The sequence below is a fragment of the Varanus komodoensis genome, unplaced genomic scaffold (assembly GCF_004798865.1).
Source record: "Varanus komodoensis strain SLA01 unplaced genomic scaffold, ASM479886v1 scaffold1, whole genome shotgun sequence".
Taxonomy (NCBI): Eukaryota; Metazoa; Chordata; class Lepidosauria; order Squamata; family Varanidae; genus Varanus; species Varanus komodoensis.
Window position 1 is genome coordinate 17,938,741 of NW_025335268.1, and position 24,920 is coordinate 17,963,660.

General features: G+C 38.3%; 1 protein-coding gene across 13 annotated transcripts in view; it reads right to left on the reverse strand.

Annotated features, from left to right (window-relative positions):
- BIRC6 (baculoviral IAP repeat containing 6) overlaps positions 1-24,920 on the reverse strand; it is a 168,147-nt gene that overhangs the window by 105,925 nt on the left and 37,302 nt on the right. For 4 of the 13 annotated variants that reach the window (XM_044453246.1, XM_044452431.1, XM_044452347.1 and 1 more), the window contains 20 exons: positions 23,192-23,325; positions 21,622-21,768; positions 21,003-21,190; positions 19,427-19,741; positions 18,947-19,046; positions 17,780-17,994; positions 17,440-17,648; positions 16,875-17,221; positions 14,386-14,605; positions 13,774-13,907; positions 12,423-12,560; positions 11,237-11,364; positions 10,452-10,583; positions 7,906-8,121; positions 6,741-6,924; positions 5,979-6,134; positions 4,809-4,978; positions 4,292-4,342; positions 3,668-3,821; positions 2,861-2,977 (listed from right to left, as the gene is read on the reverse strand). In XM_044453246.1, the coding sequence (XP_044309181.1) occupies positions 2,861-2,977; positions 3,668-3,821; positions 4,292-4,342; positions 4,809-4,978; positions 5,979-6,134; positions 6,741-6,924; positions 7,906-8,121; positions 10,452-10,583; positions 11,237-11,364; positions 12,423-12,560; positions 13,774-13,907; positions 14,386-14,605; positions 16,875-17,221; positions 17,440-17,648; positions 17,780-17,994; positions 18,947-19,046; positions 19,427-19,741; positions 21,003-21,190; positions 21,622-21,768; positions 23,192-23,325 (3,455 nt within the window). The remainder of the gene's footprint in view (positions 1-2,860; positions 2,978-3,667; positions 3,822-4,291; positions 4,343-4,808; positions 4,979-5,978; positions 6,135-6,740; positions 6,925-7,905; positions 8,122-10,451; positions 10,584-11,236; positions 11,365-12,422; positions 12,561-13,773; positions 13,908-14,385; positions 14,606-16,874; positions 17,222-17,439; positions 17,649-17,779; positions 17,995-18,946; positions 19,047-19,426; positions 19,742-21,002; positions 21,191-21,621; positions 21,769-23,191; positions 23,326-24,920) is intronic. The other 9 variants (XM_044452843.1, XM_044452771.1, XM_044453079.1 and 6 more) reach the window with 8 other exon arrangements.

A 24,920-nucleotide genomic window follows, 5' to 3' on the forward strand; every position in this document is an offset into this window, starting at 1 on the left:
AGCACTCCCAAGTTGCAGACCCTGTCCTTCAGGGGGAGTGAGACCCCATCCAAGACAGGACAATGGCCATCTATAACCTGTCAGATAGATCATTAACCAACAGCACTTCTGTCTTGTCTTGATTCAGTTCATCTATTACTCTTGGATGCAGTTTGGGGCCTTGAGATTTGAACTCATTTAAAGTAATGTTCCTTGATCATTTGCCTATTAATCTCAAGCTGCAATCCTGCCCCTTCAGCTCAAACTTCAGGATTGCCAGAAGATCATAGACCTTTTGGGAGAAGACTGAACCAAAACAGGAACTGAGCACTTCTGCCTTTTATTATTTATTATCAATTTGCCATCCTCAATGAGTAGTTGAACCACCATTTCCCTTGGTACTCTTCCCTTGTAGCCTGACCTTTCTTTCACTTCCTATACATCTTTTTTATTTTCAGGTTATCTCTAAACTTCTTGTGAAGTCACACTGGCTTCTTCTGTTGTCTTCATTTTTTTTCCCTTGTTGGAATTCTTTGTGATTCCTCTTCTCATTAGAGTTGCTTGCCATGGTAAGCATGGCAATTTAACTTATTTAAATTTATTAAAATAGGTTTTCCTAAAAACCAATATACACATCTTGCTTTACTCAGCTTTTGCTTCTTTTAGAATCAAGAATTCTATTATGAATTCAAGGCCACTTCCCCCCAGAGTTCTATTAACCAGCCGTTTATCCAGAAGGACATTCCTGTTAGTTAAAATCAAGTCAAGAATACTTTATCCTCTAACTCCTTCCACCACTTTCTGTGGGAGAAAGTCATCAACAACACAAGTCAGGAATTTATTGGAAAAGTCACATTTGGCAGAATTTGTCTCTTATCAGGGAAACGAAAGTCCTGCTTTATCACTAAATTATGCCACCTCAAAACACAGGCAATTTGCTTTCCAAAATTTTCATCCTTGATTTCTTCTTTACTTAGTAGTCAGTCGTAGACTCTGGCAACCACATTCGTTTTAGCCTTTGCTCCACTTATTTTAATCCAGATGCTCTTGATGGGTTTACTGTTTGTATTTCTGTGCAGAGATATGTATCTGCAGGATTCAGCTGAAAACTCTCCTGATTAATTTCTTCATGCTGTGGCTAAACATTCTTCCCAATCCTTGTAAGGTGCAACCCATCCCTTGCCTGCAGTCCACCTTACAGAAAAGTGTATCCTGTGGTTCCAGAATTCAATTTTCTCACACTGCCATCACCTTCATAGCTATGCATTCACAATAGGCATTTTTCTTTCCCTATTTCTTTTCCAAGTACTAGAAAGTTAGATGAGAACGGATCGATAAGAAAACTGTCTGGGTACCAAATTTGTTGAGCTTGCTTGCTTGTCTAACATGATTTCTTCAAAGCTCTGCTTGGCAGTATCATTTCTTCCCTCATCCCATATTGATGTAATGGAAGGGGTACATGATAGTGGGCTTTATGAGCACTGGCAACCCTTCAGTCATATCTCTTATCCATCATCCAGAGACAGCAGCCATGGCAAATCCATTGGACTTTGTAACATAAATTCATTTCTATCCCATGCAACAGGGAACTTTCTGCAGCTATCACTCTTTATTTCTTGTTGTTGTTAGGTCTTGGTTTCATTGTCTCTGTTTGACTTACCTTCAAGCTTCTTGCTGTTCCATGGGATGCCCTGTAGTTTTTCCTCTCCAGGCTACTCTTCAATCTCATCCATATGTATCTAAAAGTAGTTCTATAATTAAGCTGTTGCCACTGGTGCAGTGTGTCTTCTAGTTCTTCTTCTCCTATCTGGCACCCTTTTCCAGCGAGTTTCCTTTACGTCATTTTTGCTTGCCACAGGTTTTTCCTCTTCTGTCTCAGAATGCTGTTGCACTTTTATTTATGTATTTACTATAATTATATCCCACCTTTTTTTTTCTTTCAAGGAACTCAAGCTGGCTTACATAAGTCTCATTCTCTCAATCTTTTCTTCACAACATCAACCATGTGAGGTAGGTTGGACTGAGAGTCTGAAAGCTCAGTCACCCAGTTGGCTCTTTGGCTGAGTGGGAACTAGAACCCAGACTGAGGCCTAGTCCCATGCTTCGAGCTCCTATACTTCACTTTGACTGAGTTCCACAACTGTTTTAGGACTCAACAACTTCTCTTATTCCCTTGATGGTGGGCAGTTTAGTATTCTCACTTTTTCTTCCAACAGGACAACCAGCTTGCACTTACTGCACATGAAGGACATGTTGATTTCAGGCAAGAAAACCAATACCATACAGACCTTGTACACACCTTCATTTCTAGAACAAGGCAAGTCAGCAGAGCTCCTTTCTGGGAAATCCACTCGTCTGCCCTCATTCCAAAAACAAACATTTCTGTTTAAGCATCCCACTAGCAATTGGGAAGAATTGAATACAACCCATACTTGGGTTCTTAATTTTACTGCTATGAAACAGAACTCTTCCGGGAGTAGCACATATTTGTTTTGCCTTTTGACTTATCTCTGTGTGCACACTTTTACTTCTAGGTAACTAGAAAGTACTTTAAAAATTAATGGCAAATGGAATACATACTAAAATACAAACATTTTAAAGACCTGATGACAAGATAACTGGATCTTCCTGAGACAAGAAGTTCCATAACATGAGAATACTAAGGTGAAAAACATGCAGCCTTGCCAAATGCATCTAAGATGTGAGTGGAATAGGCAAAAGAGGATAGGTGAGGTAGGCTCAAGCATGCTTGCTCATATACTATGTGCAGTTCATATACTATGCACATGACCTTGTTTCAAGGTGTGACCTTCACAGCGTCTTGGTTAGCAAGATTAGCATAGCATTCAAGCAATGTTTAGTTTAAACTGTGCAAAATTACATGTGGGAGATGTGTTGGTCAATGCTTGTAGAATGGAATCTGCTTCCAGAGTAGACATCATTTTCAGCATCAGTTCAGCTTGTTGTTCAAGTCCAACTTCCAAACGGGCATCTAAAGCTTTGGAAAGCAGCATGAAGTCCATGTGTCAATTACATTGAATGTGTAATCTAACAGCAATTATTTTATAAACTCTTAATTCATAATCATAAACATTGTTCAGACTTAGTCCCTTATGATAAAGTAATACTAAAACAACTGTTAGAATTCAGAATGGATTGTAAAAACAGATTTGGGAGCAGGCAGTGAGTTAGGCAAATGAAGTGAGACAACATACTGTGCCCTTAGTTTATAGTGTTCACTTCAGTAACAAGATTTAGTTTAGAGACAACCATTTTTTGGGTTGGACACCAATCCAGTTGGACTTTTTATGGGGAAAAAAACTTGGCCATTATCCAGAAAATAAAATGACTAGTTCAGTTCATCCACAGCAGGTCTCTGGACTTGAGTTCCTGAACTACCATCTCCATCCCACAAATAGGCCACACCACTTTTGAAGTTCAAAGTAAGTTTCAAAAGCAGTTTGCTCAATGACATTGATAAGCCTAAAATAGCTTTTTGGAGTTCACAGAGAGGGTACAAGCCAATACTAGAACAAACATTTACACAAAGCTCAATTGTTTTTGTTTTCTGTGCTACAGAACAAATGCCTCCTTCAATAGAAAACTGTCACATTGCCATAGTTGACAGTAATTTCTCAAGCAAGCCAAAATACATAGTCCTCAAGATAGGAATACAACTACAACTTACCCTGAGAAACTGAAACGCTCACAGTTTGTGATCCATTCTTCTCTGTTGTAACTGGCGGCTTTGCCACAGAGATTCCAACACCTCCAATGTAAGGGTTGTAATTGTATGTACCATAGTCAGCACCCCAGTAGTCATACCAGGTGCTGCTTATAGGCTTTATCAAATGAAAAAGAAATGTTAGTCTAAGGTCCTCCATAGCTTTACACTTTTACCACAGTCACATTTTAAGTAGAATTATAAATGTACTTTAGAAGTTACAATACATTGCAACAACAACAGCCTGATTCTTACAATACAATGGCCCACTGAGGATTAATTTACCCACAGGGCCTATCAAGTTGTGCCTGGCACTATTTCTGCATGGTGCCTGAAGATACATGGTGTGTTGTATTGTATGATCCCAGGAGCAAGGGTTGCCTAAGCATTAAATAAAGCTACAGTATTTCTGTGTTGTGTTTACTTGTATATGAAATTGTTTTGTAAAATATTTTATTTGCTCATTAATCTAAAGAATTTAGGTTAGGGGGCAACTAACAGAAAAATATATAGTATTGACCAAGATTGACTGAAAAAACAGGCTTTGAAATGTGTTTGCAGAACTCTTTACAGGAGACTCTGACTAACCTTAATCCTACTTGGGGCCAATTCAGAGGATAAATCATAGTTAAAGTAAAGCTGTAAAAAGAGAAGGACATATATGTGGGAGCAAAGGGGAAAGTGTGAGGAAATACACCAGACTGTTAACTATTGTTAGGAATCAGAAATTTTACATCTATATTACACAACTCCAACCTCTATTCTGTTACCCAAATAGAAATGGGAAAAAATACAAAGTTGTATGGATTAACTTTGCATTCCTGGCACTTGATTATTCTGAGCATTTGTCAAAATATCTGAGTCTATCAAGCAAAACAGATCTCTAGATCACCTCATGAGGAATTTTCTATCTATCTATTTGTTCTATTAACAAAATATTTCTGTGGTGGTAAATTTGGAGCAAAAGCATGAGCAATGTGTGATCATTTGACTCAAGTTTTCTATATGTAAAATGCAGCATTCTATATCATGCAAACAAGACAGCTAATATAAATCTGAAAAAAGCTCTGCTGTATTACTTAAAGAAATCATGGGTAGGCCATACCTTGAAGACTTTTGCTGCAAGAGGATCTTTTTCCAAATCAATATCTAAAGGATCAATGTCAACTTCCATCAGGTCTTGTAGTAACTCAAGATCAATGTCTTTATCTTTTTCCAAAGATGACAGAGGTGGAGTACCTTTAGGTGATTCAAACAGCTTAACACTGCCAAGTACTGCAAAGGGTTCATAATAGACAGGACTAGCAAAAGCTGGTGACAAGGGTATTTTAAAAGGCATACAGCAGAAGGGCCAATCCAGTTCACACAGGTATAGCACTAACACAAAGAAAAACATCTACAAGGCATAAATAAACCCTGACTTCCTTCCAACATGTACTGCCAGTCTGCATGCATATGCACTCAATGAACCAGGCTGTTACAAGAAATGAAAACTAGGTAAACCTCTCCATATTTCCTGTCTCCTTTTAAGTAAAAACAAAACCTCTGAGCTTGTGTTTTATGCTGGAGATGGGGAGGAGCAACAACCTATGCTGCATTGAATTGTTGTGGATGAAATGTTTAATTCTGCACGAATGAAACAGAAGAGTAAAACATTTTTTGCACTAGATTATAAAATGCTGCAAGTTTTCTAACATGCAGAGTTCACATCAGGGACCGCCTTCAAAGAAAAGCAAAAATGACTTATAACTGTCTTATTCAATGAAAGAAGCCCTATCAATTAAGTCACAGGCAAATACACCTAATCAGAGGGAAAAGTAAAAGGGTATGTAGAGACTCAGATTCTAAGGTAAGTCAATTTAACAAAGCTCACAGAAGGAAAGTTTCCAGCCTTTTCCTTCCTCCTGCAGCCCAAAAACTTCTCCAGAGTCAAGAGAGCCACTCTCAATCAATGTAGAAAAGAACACAATGCTACTCAGGTTGGGAGAATCACCCCAAATTAGCTTGGGATGATCCCACTCTTCTACAGTAGATCATTTTATTCAGGAACACTTGAGAGCCTTTCTGCAGATCACAACTGGCTACAGGGAGGTGGAACAGATGGAAAACTCATTTCTGAGCTCTTCTGGAAGTTAACTTAGGATATGAGCCAATGCCTTTAGCATTTTTTAGAACAGTTGCTGAAATGGAGGTACATTCACTTAAGTAAGATGTCAAAGGTTAGACAATAGTTTGGAAAAATTATCAAACCAATTTGTAAAGTAACCATATTTACCTGTAAGGTCATGTGTCAAGGGCTCATCAATAGTTTCCACTAACTGGACTGCAGACTGCTGAAGTGCATCATCAGAGTCTGCAGCAGAAGCCCCTGCCTCTTCTCCCATTGCAGCTTCCTCCATGGCTTCAGCAGCTACTGGAGCCAACAGTTCTCCTGAAGATTACAGGGCAGATGAGTTATCAAAATGATCAGTGACAAGACTGGTGTAAGCTTTACAGCATTCAGTCCCACATGGACATTTATAAATATGTCATTGGTAAGCAATAATTATATCAATTATTTATGACCAGACTAAATTACTCCAAGATCATATCCTACTCTCAAGGAGTCACCTTGTTTTTCACAGAAGTGAAATGAAGGAAGATAGCTTAACAGTATCACACTTCTTGACCGACAAGAGCATGTTTGATCCAGGAGCAAGGAATATTGTTTTCAAAATTCATCCCTGGCTTGCAATAAGGATGTCCCCTCCAATGATTGTCTTAGCACCATTTCACGCCATCTGACCTGCCACTAGTTGTACCCAGTAGACAGGGTGGTTACATTTTACTCAGGCACCTAGGAACTACAGCATGAGCATACCTGCCCACTTAAATGTAAAATTGCTGGAAAATGGCTAATCCATGCAGTTGTGGCCTATGTTATCCTCTCTAAATGCACCCATAGACTTAGTATGATAGCTCCCAGATTCCCCTTCTTGGCTACTCTTCATTAAGTACAACTAGCATTTTGCTTAAATGAGTATCAGGATTAACAAACCTGCTAGAATATCCTGCAGCATACACGTCAGAGAATACTGAGCCCAAGCACCTCCCCAGGAGATATCACCTCTGTTAAAGTCTGTCCCAACCAGAAGCAACAGCAACCTTTCCAGCTGAGCTTCATTCACAATTTCACACAAATGGATTGTAGGTCTTGTGGCATTGGCAATTCTAGCAAGAACCTGGAATGCAATTACAGAAATTAAAAGCCATATGCCTATTTCTCCTTGTTAAACTTCATTAAAATGTTTAACATGTAACAATTTCACAAAAACAGTCAGAAGTTGAGCCTCGAATTAAAGTATGTTGGCCTCATACAGGGTGAATAAAGAATTTCTCATATTATGTGGAAATCTATGCAGCAGCTTCATGAATATTCACATTTCAGGAAAGTTTTACCAATGGCCCAGAAGTTCCCTAACCATTAGGGACAGTTTTAACTTACGAGTGTTTTAACTTATGCAAACAGATGTGTGTTCCTCTAAGGCAAAACCCAACATTACAAACAAGTCAGTGTGACCCTTCACCATGCTGGCTGGGGATTATAGGACTTGTAGTCCAACAGATCTGGAAAGCACAGGATTAGGGAAAACTGATATAGATGGAAGTTAGGAAAAAGGATGATGACTTAAGTATTTGATCAGGGTGTAAAAAGTATTTGTGCCTCTGAGGTATCTTCCTTCTGACATGTAGACAATGAGCAGAAAATTATTTTAAATCATAGATTTTCAATTTGGAACATCTTGCAATCCCTCTACAATAAGACCTTTAGGGCAAAAAAAGGTTAACTTTTAAGGTCTTAGTTTGTTAGATCATATTTGCATTTGGGTCTATCTCTGAGGAGCTCAAGGTAGCACTTTGGGTTACATAATTTTATCCCAGCAATACTCCTGAAACACAGTTAAAATGAGAAATTGTGACTGGTCTATGTCACCCTTTGAGCTTCGTGGCCAATGGGTAGCCAAACCTGGTCTTCCAACACACATCCACTAGGTCACACTAGTCCTCATTTAGGTATTTTGGCTTGATCAGAAAATGCCAGGAATGCCATGATAACTGCTAATTTGCTAATCAAATCTGGCATGCTGAAAGGCAGGCTTCAAGATTTAATACACTGATCTTTCTCTAATTCCACAAATAATCATGTAATATACAGTCTGTACCTTGCATACAAACAGCAGCAGATCTGCATGACAAGTAAAATCCATTGACAACAAAAAGAGTGCCAACTTCTGCACGACTGAGATACAGCGCTCATGTGCCAATGTAAATGGAAGTGGTTCAATTTCTGGAGTTTCTTTTGTTGCTGAAACTTCTGTGTCTAGTGTCGAACGGGGCCACTCTGCAGTTCGGCGCAAACGAATCAGATCCTTAAAGTGCTGTTTAAGTCAAAAACATAGAACATGTCCGTCACTATTCAACTAATGTCTTCACAGAATGTTAATGAATAATGAAATACAAATAGCTAGATAACTAAAACTACAAAAATCTTTCTAATACCACAACCATAATCCTTCAATCAAAAATAAAGAAAATATGGTCCTTCATATATTTGAGAAATCTCCAAGACTGCAATTCCTATAGATATATTTATTGAGGAATCAGTCCTTCAATGGGACTTACTTGTAAGTAAGCATGCAAAGGATTGTACTGTAAATAATCATAAAGTGGGAACAAGTTTTAATTTTATCTTCAACATCATTCTAAAAGGAATTGTTTTCCACAAAGCAATTTTCAGTGAATCCTTCCTCTCTCACCTGCACACAGTATTGTAATGTTGCACACAGTTACTGTAGACATGATTACCATATCCCATCATTAATAAGATTCAATTGGACACCACCGGCAAACTAACAGATTTTTTTTCCCAATGAGATATGATTGTGATTTTAACATCAGCAAGCTAACAGCCATTTCTGTATCCTCTATTCCTTAACTTCAATAGTTCAATAGAACTTAAAGAGGAGGCTCCGGGATCAAATACATTAAGATTAAGATACCCAAACTTTCTAATTTTTCTATATAAACATGAAAGAATATAATTGTGTGTGATCTTCTGCATCATCCACTGTCTTTTGTCAAATTATAGATCAACTTTTATTCATTTGCATCCTAATGTAGTTCTGTTTCAAACTCACAGATATCAGTTTGTTCATTATCTATCCTAGTGCTCATCCATTGAAAATCCATTGTAAGGAATTTACCAAGTAATACTTCACTAGCTGATGTATGCTACCACAAAAGAGCTTCTAGATAGATGTGCTGGTAGCCTAACATGGCTATGTTTTATGACTAACATATGAATAGCTTGATTTATTTAAAATAGTGAAACAGTTGAAGGCAATCTAATTGTAGGTTAACTGTGGCTTGCTTAACTCAAAATCAAATTATAGTGTCTGGGTTCAGATGTCATGAAGCAAACTCCAGTCAAGCTGATCAGATGTTATTCAAAATGACAGCATGCACCACAGCAAATGATGAGTTAATAAGCTCACGTCTTGCTGCCCTTGTGAGTGAATCCGATCAATATATTGTTCTAGCTCTAGCGCCAACTGACTCTGCAACAAACCTACAAACCTTGCACTATATTTAAAAATAGAGAATACAACTCTTCCAAATATTGAGGGACTCCTTAGCATAAGAACCTTCCCCTCAATTTCCCTTTCAATATAAAATTTAAAGGTATCCACCAATTCTTCAAAATAGACTTCCCAAACACATCTTCAATGTACAAAGAATCAACAACATAAATTATACCCTAGATCTGAAGAAAGCATTGTGAGAGTAGAAATCATTTGTCTGTCACTTGCGTGTACTACATGATCATTTAGACAAATTTGTAACTGAGCTATCCAGCTTGTCTAAGAGAATCAATGAAGAGATAATAGCAAATTTTTCATATATAAAATTTTAGATGGAAGGGAGCAGAAATGCATGGTGGGGAAAACTGCATTACTTTCAAATGTCTGCTTCCTCAGATACCTTAAATCTTAGTTAACATGACAAAGAAGATAACAGTAAAATTTCCTAAATATCCAAAATTTCTTAATGTAGCCTTAATTGGGAAACAAGCTAATACTGAAGCTGGAATTCACTTCAGGCACTTTGGAGAGCTTTAGAAATGCCTAGTGAGAGTTTGTAAACTTTTTTCCTCTTTCAACAGCATATTTTCATGTCATATCATAAACTGCTTTGGAAAATCCCCATCAGTTTCAAAAGCAGCTTGCTATGCAAATTTTGAAGGAGGAGACTGTTACTTAAGAAGTACAATTCTAAATCCCTTTTGACCCCAAAAAACAGTGTGGACCTTGTTTGAACCCTGGCCATAATTTACTTCTCATGATTTAAAAAAGGAGACAGCGAAGACAATTGTCAAAACTGCATCACTGTTATATCTTTTCTCTCTAGAAAATTATATAAGTAGATTCATAAATTGTGCTGTGGAATGTTTATCACAATACAACACCACACTAGATAAGTCTCCAAGGTACTTTTTTTATAATGAGGAACTAACAGGTGCCTATATTAGAAATCACTGAGAAGCAGTTCCAAAATCAGTTATACATCAGGTGATGGAATTAGCAAATTAGGCCTTAGGAGGCATAATGAAATCATTTTTGTAAAAAAAAAATGAACCCAGAACATATTTGAATTTGCAGAATCAGTTTTTTCTGCACAAGACAATAAGTATAATTGCAGAACATCATACCTTTGACGTGGCCTGTTTTAGTTTTGCCTGTTCTACTAAAAGTTTATAGGATGATCCTTTGTTGCTTTGTATTTTCTCTTTTTCCATCTGTTCCACCAAAGCCTTCTGTTTTGCTTTTAATAAGTTAAGTTGCTAAAAGAAAATGTTAACAGACGTATATGAAAATGTAAGCAAGAAGATGCAAATAGATATCCACTTTCATATGATGGTCAAGTTAAAGTTTTTTTTATGTTTATAAAACTTTAACAGGCTGCCAAACAGCTGTATTGTAAAACCAGTTTAAATGGCAGCTTTGAAGTTGCAAAAACTGGTGAGCCTTCCCAGACAGAATAGCAGCAGATATTTGCCATATGCCTGCCCTCAATGCCAAGTCTTTGAGAAGACTGGATAGGGCAATATTTAAGATTTAGATTACTGTCACATGTAACTCAGTAGTTCCTCAATATTTTTTGCCATGTTCCTCCCACCAAAGTTTCAGACTCATGTGAGCTTCCCTTTTAGACACAGGTGGTGGAAATGTGCTATTCCATCCCTCAGGACACGCATAGGATCTCCTCAGGTCCCTTGTCTGCAATTATTGTATTGTCATTATCTGCCACACTTATATAACTTTCAGTTAGGTTCATGATTGCTGTGGAAAAGCCAGGCACCTGGAATTTCCTCCAACTTGTCCCTTTACCTTATTGCACTTTGGCTACTTGTTCCTTGTAAAAAACAATTTGCACCTAAAAATCATAAACATGGAATCTATACAATTAAGGCTGTCACTATGAACTATAAATTACCTGTTTGTGATGAACAAGCTGTTTTCTGATCTTTCTGGAATACAATCTATCTAAGCTACTGTTGCCTTTTGAAGACCTATTGAGGCTTTGTGTATGAAGATTATTGTTAATGAAACTCCACTGATTGCCTAGGAGAAAAAAGACTGACTTTAACCATGACATAACTTCAACATACAAGCTAAATAATGCTTAGGCATTTCTTACAAAGAAAGGATAATCTTCAATGCTCATATTCTTAAACCTTATGCAGACCTATTATGTGACTATAAAAATTTATGCAATCTTTAAAATTAACCCATGTTGGCAACATACTCAATCAGCTCCTAAAAACCCATGACTCTCCTTGAGCAAGCAGGAGGGCTCTTCACAGCACATAAAGCACTATTCTTACTGTCACTGCTGATCCTCACGCAATGCACACAGTCATTACTTCAAATGGGAAAACTGCCTTAGGTGCAAGTAATCTGCATGCACAGCCCAAGGAAGGAGTGAGTCCACATGATATACACATAGGAAGTGGCATGCCCATTGGAATAAACAGCTGCATATGCCATAGTGCAGTCTGTATTACCTGGAAACAGTGAAGAGGCTGACAAGAAAGTGGGTGGGAAGAGTTTCATTATGTCCTATGGGGATTCTTGTTGTAATCTTTAAGTATTTCTATTTCCAAACCTGCTCTAAAATAAATTATTCTACAACACAAACTGCAAACACATTACCTGGAGAATACTAGCTTCTCAAAAACACACTGTTGCTGTGTGCAGCCCATTTGCTCCTTCTTTGCTCTTTCTCACCAATATGACTGCTAAACTGACCAGAAATGGAAAGTACTGCATGGTGTCTGGACCAGTGATCCTGGCTAGTTGTTCCCTCCATAAGGCAGAATTGCAAACTAGGCTTTTTCTTGGTTTACAAACAGGAGTTAGCATTAGAATGATAGGCTAGAATTCCCAGTTTGTGCAAGAGAATAAGCTTTTCACTTCTGGATGTTTAGTGGTCTTGGTAGTAGGCAGGAATACAGCAAAAATCAACCTACATGCAGTAGCCCACAACTCATTCACATTAACTCTATCTGAATTTTTCTGTGTGAATGCAACCTTTGCCTTTAATAAACTGAATATTTTCAGTAACTGATCCAAGATAATTAACAAGCAAGCTGTGCCATTTTAATTATTCTATATTGTACCTGTCAAGAATCTTTCCCTCTCTTTTCCATTCAAAGGCTTCTTAGATGTAGCCGCTTCGTCTTCCACAGTTGCAACGTAGTCTAAAAGCCTGGACACCAGCATTACAACCCAGCTAATCATAGGAATGTCCAGAACACCTTAAAATTAAGGCAGCTTGATTAAATATCAGTTTAGATTATATATATAATCTATCTATCTATCTATCTATCTATCTATGTATATATATATTCCAGAGGAAAAAATCTTCTCCAGAGATCCCTCTTCCTCCTACAATGCATCTCATTAAGGGCAAAGGAACAGGAGATAGAATTCCATTGTGAGGTTTTATTTTATGCATTTTTTTAAAGTTACCTTTAAGGGTACAATACCTGCTTAATGGAGCTTGCAATTTTATAACCTACTCAAAAACAAAACAAAACAAAAAACAAAACAGATACTCAAGAGCTCCGTTGTAACCCTTGTAGTATCTGGATATGGTTTGCATCCCACTAAATAGAAAAATCTTATGAAAGCCAAATTGAGTATTTCTGCGTTGGGGCCAGGACTTCAAGCAGTGTTGTACAAAGTTCCATGGATACACAGGGACTTTTCAGTCTCCCTTCTCCTGCAACTTCCTATGCTCTTCTCATCCTCCCTCCAGGTCACCCACAAAGTTCAGGGGATCAGCTTCAAATGAGGGCATGTACAGAGGAGGAAAGTGCTACTCAACTTCTCTCCTCATACATATACCAAAGAACATTATGCACACACACAGACCTCTACATTCAGATCAAGCTATAATACACTAGAAAAGCTATCTAAACCAAAATATAATGAAGAATCAGAAAGGCACTGCTGAAATTTAAACCTCTATCCCATATTATTACTGCTGTCTAAAGTTCTGTTAAACACCAGTTGATTCTAAACAAGGTACAAAGATTTGGCTAGTTCATTTCATTTTTGAGAGGAATAGAGCTTAGGTCACCAAATGAATGAATGGCTGGACTTCACTGTTAAGGTATTCTTATATTCAAGGCTTAAGCCATCTTAAGTTTGCTTTTAACTGAATTACTGCTCATTCATCTTTCTATCAGGTGCTATTTTATCTATTGTATTGCATTCTTCTGTATTTTAAAATGTTTTTATGCTTGTAATTGTGAACTGGTCTTGGAAAGGCCCTAAATGGCAGTACAAAAATATTTTACATAAAATACTCCCCCCACAATAAAATACCCCATGACAAAGCACAGCTGTTTATGTGGATTAATGTTCATTTGCTGTGCAAAAATAGAACAGCAGTCAGATCTAGTCTTTAAGTTCCATATTTCATAAGAACATCTATTTTATGACATCTGTAGAAATTTACATTACCTTCTGTACATCTGTGGGCAGGGAGCTGAGGCTGAAGAGGGGACAACAAGTTATCTAAGAGATTCAGCAAACTTTCCAAGACACCAGTGTTGCTGAGTGATCTTTGGCCAATACAAGAAAGCAACATGAAGACCCTAGAAGCAACATGATGATCCTCATTATAACAACATTTTTTTTAAAAAAATTGTTAGATATGATTCTTATTTCAAAACCAAGGCAGCAATACCTCAATTTGACAAAGCTACATGGATGAAGTAGAAAGAAAAAGACAACTGAACCCAAGGACTTAAACCAGCTGGTTCTTCTTTCTCCTCAGGAGTGGAAAACTAAATCACATTGCCACTATCTTATTGCCTCATCAGAGGAGCAAAGTTTCAGAATCATGAAGAGGAAGATGAAAACATCCTAAAGCAAATAAATCTGCAAGCAAATTCACAATCTAAAATGAATATCCCTATAATGGCCAGGAGGTGGTCTTAACCCTAATAACAGAGACAACAAGACTGGAAGATTCTAGAACCCTACAAACTTCTTGCCTATTCTGCCCAAGTTCTAGTGATAAATGAACATAATTACACATGAAGAAATAGTGAAAATGTGTCTTAAAAGTACCTGTCCTGTGGGAAAATGAGAAGTTGCTCTGAATTATATAATTCCTGCAGAACATTTGAAAGAAACTGGCCCCACCACCTTTCACCTCCACACAGCTGAACAAGTAGAAGGCCTGTATGTAAGCGTATCTTAGGGGTTCCACTGATGCACAAGTGCTTGAATAATTCTTCACAAGCTTGAGCATGAAATGTACTTTGCAGAACCACAGGAACAGAATGCCCTTCAATGAAATACAAATCCAAAGTTAAAATGCTATCAAGCAGTCTATGCATTCACAAAAAACTGAAGTGTATAAAACTATACATGGTTGGGACTGATGTTCTGTTTCTGGGTTTCCTGGGGGCAAATGGTTGGGCATTGTGTGAACAGCTGGACTATCAACTTTTCCCCAACCTTGTGCCTTCAAAACATGTTTGGACTGCAACACCCAGAATTCCTAGTCAATGGCCTTGTTGGATGAGAATTCTGAGAGGTGTGGTCCAAAATCCTCTGAAGGCCACCAGGTTGGGGAAAGCTGGGCTAGATGGATCTTTGATCTGCTCTAGTTCTGACGTTCTAACTCAACTGAGGATTGGTTTGTTTGATGTGTCAAAGCACACAAATATTTGTAAAGAAAACTTTCCTCCTGGAAGTTTGTTATTCAAGTAAGATCAACTGAGAATTTACCTGAAAATTATAAAATTAATCCCTAAAGGCTATGATGTAAAGCAAAAGATTAGCTCAGTACTAGGCAAAGGCAGGGACTGAACTCAAGGGACACATAATCCACCCTGATGCCTCTTTATACCAGATGGGGAACTTTCCTCTGAAAGACAATGGTTTAGACACTACATATATTCTCTAACGACTGACAGAGTTGGAAAACATACTCACCTGTAAGTCACCTCTATTTTTCCTAGAGCTGGTTATTAGTGACAATTCACCACAGCCTAATAGCTATTCCCCAACACATACTAGGAACAAGAGTATCCTAAATAGAATGACCCCAAAATGCTTTCAAAAATTAAATATGAACAGATTCCTAGAAAAGGAGGTTTTCCCAATCTGTTCCTTTCCAGTGGTCCAGAAACAGGGACATAAAAAGCAGCAGTGCCTCAAAGTAAGTAGGAATGGAGGCCAATGCTTGAACTAAGGGTTTAAACACTCTTGGAAGCACCTTTCAACCAAACCCAGTTACTACTGATGCACATAAATTGATCCTGTATTATTTAGTCTAAGTGTGAAGGGAGGAGAGGAGCCCATCAGATCCAATTCTTCACTTACAGCTGGAGTCTACTCAACAGTACAGGAAGTGACCAGGAGAATTAGTAGGGATTCCTTGGGTGGTACCTTACCAGCATCCTTGTAGACATCTCAGAAAGATGCCATTACCCTCCTAGATAGGAAGGTTTAAGATACTTTCTTATCCACTCCTTTCATTCCATACATAAGATACCATCTTGCTGCTCTTTGCATAATCTGAACCTATTTGGACTTCCTTCCATGAGCTGTGGCACACAAAAGGACATGTGTTTCCTTTGACAGAATCCTTTGCCAAGTTGTCCAGGCAACTGGCTGTCTTTTGACATCCAGGCTAATGGGTAGTAAGGACTCTAGTCCTCAATTAAATTTAGCCCTTTTCCCAGTCAAACCCTCATTGTTGCATAATCATAATTAAATGGTGGTCCAGGTACCATGGTGCTGTGAACAACCTGATGCACTCTGGATTATTTATTTATAGCTTTTATATCCCGCCTTTCACAATGTCTCAGTGTATTGACATTAAACAGTTACCCTTCTCTTAATTATCAAATCTAGTCCTTGAAGTGATAAACACAGCAAGTCTACATGTTTTCAACTTATCTGGGGTTGTATCTGGAAAATCTGCTTAGCATATTGAGTGATGGCTAGTTTCTAAGACGGAAGTACTCCCATGTAACTTCCTTGTGATAAATTGCCTGACCTTGATTCAGCCCCTAAAAACTGAAGCTAACCGTAACCACCTTTCTAGGATTTCTTCCTCTTATTTTACTTTGCTTTTAGTACAATTATCGTGGAATTTTATTGCATGCATGAGAACAAACACACAAGTGTGAGAGGTATCAACTCTCCAGGGAGAATGCAGATATGCTAGAAACCACCTGTGCCAGCCTAGTGGCAACTTACAGAACTCAGCAAAGAGAATTTGGTGTTGTGGAGGAGTTCCAAATGCTGCAAGTGAACCAATACTGAAGTTCCTATGAGACCAGCAAATTAAAATGTATAACTGCTGAAGGGTCCAGAATAGGCCTTACCTGACTCTTCAGCTTGCTCTCCTCTGCTACTTTATAAAGTCCTAGTCACTTTTTACTTTGGTCTTATTCATTTCATTCATACTCATTCACAGTACCCTGTGCAGCTTCTAGACTATTAATGACACTAAAAGTAGCATACACTTTTGGTATTGGCACTGAGATAGCAAGCAAATGGATCATTCCAGACTTATCAATAAAACTAATTATGCTACTAACCATTGGAAGAGTGCAGTAAACTAAGTAAAGTGTCTAACAGGTAACGGATAATTGTGCGCAACTGCTCTGTGGAGGACATCTGAATCAGCTCTTTGGGATCACTTTGCTCCTTGAGAATCTTTCTGCTTGCTCCTAGAGCTACTTTAAGTCTCTGGACAGCATGGTGAGCCAAATTCAGCTGTAGCTGTAGCTGAATGCAGTCTTGATAAGCAGAAAATACGCGACTATCTTCCTCTACTGCTTTATCTGGTTTCCGTAAAAAATACTGCGCGTTGTTAGCACTGTTCAAAGGAGGAAGGTCAATGCTTTGCAGAAGTGTTTCAAGTCGATGGCAGGCTAGGTTATACCTGTATGATGGAAAAGGAAAAACATGAAGCATTTAAATTTAGCAATGCAGGACACGTAGGAGGTAACAGAAACAAAATCTCCAACTTTTCACACAGGGCTTTAAGCAGAGTAAAGGAAAAGATCTGGTAGCACTCAGCAATCCTGTATTATACTGCTGTGCTAGAAATATACCTTTAAAATTAACCCTGGACCGTAAATTTCCAATGCATTATCTTACCTGCACTGTATGTCTTCCTGCAATGCAATCATCATGGCTAAGTGTTGGTCAATTTCTGGCTGGTTTGCAGATTCAACTTCCCCACGCAGAGGATCATGCATAATCTTCAGCTCACTTTCTAGTGGCAAAATATATGTATGGCCATAGTAAAATCCTAAAGGAATTTTGGCTCTAGCATTTGTACTTCCATAACGACCAATGACAGTGATCTGAAATGAAAGGCATAATAGCCTTTAATGCTATTATTTTAAAATATGAAAAGCATGCAATAATTGAAAATAGCTAACCTTAGTAATATTTAGCAAATCCAATTTATTAGAAGAGAACAGAAAAAAGTTACCTTCATGAACCTGCAAACTGGTGGTGGTATTAAGTCATGTAGAATGAGAGAATGGGTGCTAATATCAGTAGCAACCACTAGTCTTCTTCCATCAACTTCTTCACCAAGTGTCCAAATATCAATTGACAAGGAAGCTAGATCACCACAAGTTGGAATCAGCACATCTGTCAATAATATGGGTCTTCCAAAATCTAAGGTCACAAACCTCCTTGCACCTATAAAAAGGTTAAGACTTCATGAACTACTAAAAAGTACAAGGAATTCAAGGTAAAGGTTGCAGAAGAGCAATCACGATCAATATATAATTAAAACCAAAAATACAAACCCAGTGCACTTCTAAAGTTACCAGATTTTTAACTTCACTAGAAAAGTTACTTCCACTGCAGAGGTCACTGCTAGAATTAGGACAATCCTTGCAATTATGGTTAAACAGACTGTGAAGAAGCTTAATTCTACATACTGCCTTCTTCAGTTACACCCTTCTGTTTAGTTTTAATCACAGTGTGTTGGGACAGCAAGATAAGTAAACCAGGAATCATGCTAGCTCTTCAGACCAAATCCAGAAACCATGGCTTAAGCGCGTATCTGATCCTGGTTTGCAGAGGTGTGCCGAGCGGGATATTACAGATAACGCTAGATGAGAAGGACTGGAGGCTAGGAAGAAAAGTGTGACACTCCATTCACTCCCAGTTCTCCAAATCATGATTTGAATAATTGTTTAAGTGGAATTATCATGTAAAAACATTGTTTAAAAGCAGGCCAAATGATGTCAACCGAATAGTCCATGGATGGTCTCTTATTTCTTAAATTAGTTTTAGTTTAACTGCTTTTCATACAAAAAATCTCTTCATGTGCTCAGCACAAACAAAAAAATACTGGCTAGTATCCAAAGAACTGTACAACTAGCTCCACATCTTCAAGGGATCTTTGGGCTTCTCTTTTTGGAACACCAAATTTCCAGACCACATGACAAACTGTTTTGAAACCAAGTGAAATGCAAACAATGTGAAAAGCCCAGCACTGTATTTTTCAACACAGGAGACCAGAATCCTATTGGGCAGGCCTAAAACCTAAGCCATGCCTAAAGTAGCTCTGGATCCTGGCCATTATATGGGCTACAAGGACCAATTATTATTTTGAATTAAAATTAAGATACCATAATTTTACCTGAATGCATTCGCTCTATAATGATGGACTGATGAGGCGGAGGCTGAAGAAAATGTGAAGCATGAGATAGTGCAAGAGCAAGGCCAGTTCCAAGTGGATTCTGAAAGAAGGGAAAATTAACCAATATATCACACTTGTTTCTGATATTAGTCATCAGCTATTGCACATGCAAAAGTAAAAAGAGGAAGCCTTTGGAAACTCAAGGTAAAAAAAAATCAGTTACACCATATAAGGATTAGTTTATTAGCATACCAATGGAAAAGTTTCAAAGCATTAATGAGCTATCTATTTGCACTAGCTTTCTTATATGGAATTTAGGTTTAAAAGATCTGGGGATAGATCAAGGAACTGTAACAATACTGCCTATCAAAACATACTGTCTACACTCAGATAAATAGGCAAACTAGCAATCAGTCAAAGTAGTTCCTGTCATTAACATTAATTAGATTGGAATTTCATGAAAGCTCTTTTTTTAGTTACCGTTCTGGACTTGTTTGCATTTTTGTTGTGTGCAGAAAGGTTAACTGGTGGAGGATCAATGACTGAGCCCGGAAAAAGCTGTGCAAGCTCTGCATTGATAACAGCGGAAACTGCCTCATTAGGTGGCGTTAGAGGTGGAGTCATAAACAGGGGGGTTGTTTTAGGAGTGGGTGGGATGACATCCGACGGATGAATGAAGAACCCTGGGGCTGCTACTGAGTTGGAAGGCACAGAGTTGTGAACAGGACCAACTGCTGATGCTGCTGCAGCAGCTGCTGCTGTTGTCTGATGTAGTTTTGCTTCCAGCTTTGCTTTCTGCAGGGAAAATAAAAGCAGCATATGTACTGTAGGCCAGTGCTGCCTATAAGGCACTAGGAATAAAGGCATTAGCAACAAGCAGCAAGAACAAAAACAAACAAAAAAGCAAATTGCCTCAGCTTTCATTTAAACACACCAAAGGTTTCTACAAAAAACAAACAAACAAAAGATGCAAAACGTAGCAGTGATAAACGATGCAAGGGAAAAATGAAATTTGTAAGCGCTAACATTTTAAAACTCACCTAAACCCTGCTCAGCACTTCAGTTAGACACAGACTCATGTGTAAATAATGTAAACTGGAGTAGATCCATTTAGAATTGATGGGCCAAATGGCTTAAATACATTCAAAGTCCAAATGCATTCAATGGCATTTTATTCCCAAAGAAATTTATGCAAGGAAGTTTACATCCAAATCAAGCCAAGACAACTAGAGCCTGGCTCACACATGAACCATACATGTAGAGAGGCCCCAAGTGCACACCATTCCATTATGCATACAGTCTAACATTCTTACACCACAGGCATCTGATTGTGATGGCTCCTCCACATCAAAAAAAGATGGAAGGATCACAGGAGCTGGCACTGAAGTATTAACACACCATAGCTCATATCAGGAATCCAAGTACCTTGAAAGAGGGAGCCATACAGCTGATTATATATATGAGATTCCCAGATACAGACATACACCTGTGTCTTCACAAATGTTTGTGTGTACAGAGATATGTATCACCATGCTCATTTGGAATACCTTGTATTGATATTAAAAAAACCTTACAAAAATGTACTTAAAGTGGTGGTCGATCTTAAAATCCTTGAGTTTAATTGTGCTTTGGACAAAGCTAAAAATGGCTTAACCATGCAATGTATGTGGACTGCAAAAGCAGAAACTTGAGAAGGAATACACAACCTTTACATCCTTTTCTCCTTCCAGAGTCAATGAAATTCTTGTTGTAGGGCTCTTACTGAAGAGCACGCTATTTCTTTTAATGTTTTTACTAATCCAACTGTATTTTCTATCTCCTCACCTTTTGTCCTCAGTCTGATGTAAAAATTTAAGTGTAAGTTAATGTGAAATACCCTTTGAAACAGGGAATGGAATATATTATATAGGAAACATGAAGTTTCTTCTAAGCTATAAAAGATGTGCATTTGCTAATAGTGATTTGAATTGTTTTTAAAGAGATATTTTTGTATTTATGGTAACTACTCTCTCAGCTTTTGAAGTTTAGAGACATCATGAAAGAGATGGCCTCCAACCTGTTGCTGAAGCTTCAAAAGCTGCTGCTGTTTCTCTTGAAGCACCTGGAGCTGTTGCTCGGCTGAAGCCATTGCATGAGAGAGAGACTGCAAAGCTACCTGGGCCGCTGAACTCAGTGCTGTAGAGGCTTCCCCAACTGTCCCAGAGGAGAGGCCACCAACTGCTGGGGTAACCCCGAAGGTACTCACTGGCATGAAACAAAGAAACAAAAGAAATGTATGTAGACAAGCAAGAAACGAAGCATTCTTCTAAATACTGCATTCTAATTGTTTTAATATGAGAGATGAAAGCAAGCTTAAAAAATAGCCAGTTACTGAGGGACTTTCCTTTTATAGCAAGAGTTACCATTTTATGCAACTGTACTGCAAAATTCTATTTGCGAAGCAAGCAGAGAAAACAAAATATTAATTATGGAACAGAAATTCATTTTTTCCACAAGCAATCTAAACTCTTATTTTAAGATCAAAGGTTTTATTTTCCCTAATTTTACTAAAGATTTAGGTGCTCAAATCAATAATTGCATTAATTGAATAATTGAACCTTATTCAAACAGAACTGTTTTATCAGACTAACACTCTAGTTTGGTTGGTTTAGAAAGAAATAATAAAGTGTATATACCAGTAAACGTACTTGCATCGTCCCTTTCTATTCTGGTTCCATCACTAGTTGAAACACATGTAAAATGCAGAGGTTCAACTTCCAGGAGACCGGTGAGGGAAGTAAAACTACCTTCAGCTGCTGCACAGCTACTGATTTTTCCATTTCCTAAATAAAAACACTTAGCATCATTCAATTCCCTTTGATAATGACTGGTAATAACAATTTTCAAGGTGGGCCATGCACCTCCCACCATAATGCCCAGTATTTCAGGAACACTGACCAAGATGTTTACATCTAGTTTAGCAGGCTCACTTTAAAAATGCCAGACAGCAGATTAAACATCAACCATAGACAAACTTATTCCAGAACTATGGTTTTCCTCAAACCTGCAAAGTACAACTGGGCAAAGCAGGATGCTACCGAGTTGTTCTTCTACAGCAAGTGGATGTCTCTGCTTAGAAAGGGACTTTTCCATACTTGTATTCTCACTGCATCTCACTGTGGAGGGTTGGAAGACCCTCCAGAATGGTGTGGCATGAGAACTAGGAAACCACAGAAAGAAGGAAGCATTGATGAAAATCAGAAGACACCACCTCCTTGCATGAGTTGAAGTACCTTCTGTTCATACTTGAACACTCTGGGATTCAAGCTTTTTTAAAAGTGCAATCGAAACAAGCTTTTGTATAAAAGATGGATTCAGAGCTTGGAAAAGTTCCTTTGTGGAGGGACTGCGATCTATCTCAGGCATCCCATTGGAGAAAGGGGCTAGGTGAAATGTCTCTGATTTCTTCCTTCTCTCTGCAGCTGCTAGCATTACATTAACGCTTTCTTGAGGGTTCTTCAACCATCCTCAACAGGGTGGGGGATGGTGCTAAGGACTAAGATGAGGGTTCATGCTAAGGAAGCTGACTACCCTATGTCCCCTTTCAGCACCACTGAGTCCCCACTGATAGCAACTCAAGATGCGATCCACTAACTTGAAGAAATAATCATAAAACTAGTTATGAGGAGTGAGCTGTCAAAGTGTATACATTTGAATCTTAAGTAAAATATCTAAAGGAATGCTTGTGTCCATATATGCCCTCCCGCCCCTTGAGATCAGCAACAGATGCCCTTCTCCGGGAACCCTCTGTGAATATTAAAACGGTGAGTACCCGGCGGAGGGCCTTCTCTGCGGTGGTGCCCCACCTATGGAATGCGCTCCCCAGAGAGGTCCGCCTGGCGCCGTCATTATTTGTTTGTCAGCGCCAGGCTAAGACCTTTTTACTTAAAAATTATTTTAAGTGTTAATTTATTGGTTATTTGTAGGATTTAAAAAAAAAATTTAAGCCGAGATGCACCGGGTTTTAATATTTTTATTGTATAATTTGGTTGTTGCTGTGAGCCGCCCCGAGACTTTGTTGCAATGGGGACGGCATAGAAATGTTTTAAATAAATAAATAAATAAATAAAATGGCATGTTTCTCACACATAATAAAGCAAGTTATCAACCTTCAATGGCAGAGTTGCTTAAGAAAGGTTGTTTATAGGTTATTGCAAGAAAATACATGTGTCGCAAGAAGCAAGTACTGCTAAAATGTGTGCATACCTGAGAGAACATCAGATAGATCAATCTCGTCTGACTGTACACCAATGCTGCTGTTATATATATTCTTACAAGAAGAGCCACTCATTTCCAAATCGAACAGCACTGGATCAAAAGGTGAACTATACAATCCATACCTGTAGGAAAAATAGCAAATTGCTATCTTTACTGACATTGTGAAATGCAAACTTGTTTCATGGGATAAGACAAGCAATTAATAGCTATAGGTCGTCTCCCTGTGCCACTCCAAATCTGCTCCAGAGGCTTGAGTATCCTTTGAAGCAGGTTTGAAGGACATGCAGGTGGGGGGGGAACATCTAGAGCATGAGTGCAGTTTTGTTCACATAATGCTGGTTTTACTCGTACAGGACATCCAAAAACCAGTCCTGTTAAATACCTGTTTCTTCCACACTGTTCCACTGATTCCATCTTCTATAGGGCTGCTGTTTTCAGGAAGAAGCAGTTAATGGCCTTTGAAGGAGCTCCTGCCAAAGGAAGGCAGGTGGGTGGCCTTTTTTGTTGTGGCACTATGGCTACGGAATTAACTTCCCAGAGAGGTACACCTGGTACCTACATGGAAGTCTTCCATGGTATTTTCCAGGAATTTTATTTAATTTATCAGCAATATGGCAAACCATGTATAAAAAATTAGTCTAATATTTCTGGGAGGCAGAATGAGTATCAAGGGGAAAAAATCAAGTCATACTGGGCAAAACCAAAGAGCCTGACAGTTAATTTTGTCTATGTCAAAATCTCTCAAATCATGCAAGATATGCTCATTATGGCTAAGACCCAAACAACTGCATGCAATCCTCAGCTTTTTTTGGCCACTTTTTCTGCTGCAACTGCTTTTTGTTCAGGAAAGATTGTCTCTGAGGGTCAGAAACCCCCTTTGAAGTAATGTATAACATGGTCAGCAGTGGGTAGCACTGCAGCAGGACAAGGCAAAACTAAGCAAAACTAGTGAAGCATATTACCATGTTAAATCTGCAGAATGTCAAAATTAAAAACAGTTCTTACTTTAGATATTTAGAAGATTTATACCCCACCTTTCCTGAAGATAGTTCATAGGGTTTAACAGAATCGCTATTAATACAATAAAACTTCAGTTAACTTCAGTTAACAAAATCTAAGCAGCCAGGATCAAAATAAGCAACTCTATGACAATAGCCTAACAAAACTACAACCACCACCCCATCACATCACAGATACCAGTTACTGGTCAAAGGCCCCTCTAAAAACAAGCTATCTACTTGGGAATACAAGAGGAAGAACCTCAAAAAAGCTCCCTAAACATTTTGGCATTTCGAGAAAGGTCTTCTTCAAGGTCACAACTAGATGGGCTTTAGGGATAACTGGAACATTTAAAAGGGCTTCAGATGATGCTCTTATTGAGTGACAGGTTCATATGGAAAATGACAGATATTGAGGCATATAAAATTGCTCAAAGCCTGTAAAGCTTTAAACATTATAACTGGCACTTTAAAATGAGCCTCGAAACAAATCAGTACAGTTATTCTATTCCTACAGGATCACAAGTAGGCTTGCCTCCTATTTCTCTTCCTGGGGGTGGGGGGGCAGCCCTAATCCTGAAAATGGCTCTTCCTATTTTTTGATTGGAGTAGGAAGAACTAAAATAACTCAAGAGCAGCAAATGAGCACATACTCAAACGTAGTGCAGCTATAAATGTTAGACTAGCAGTATCACCCAGAATCAGAACATATTTCCCTT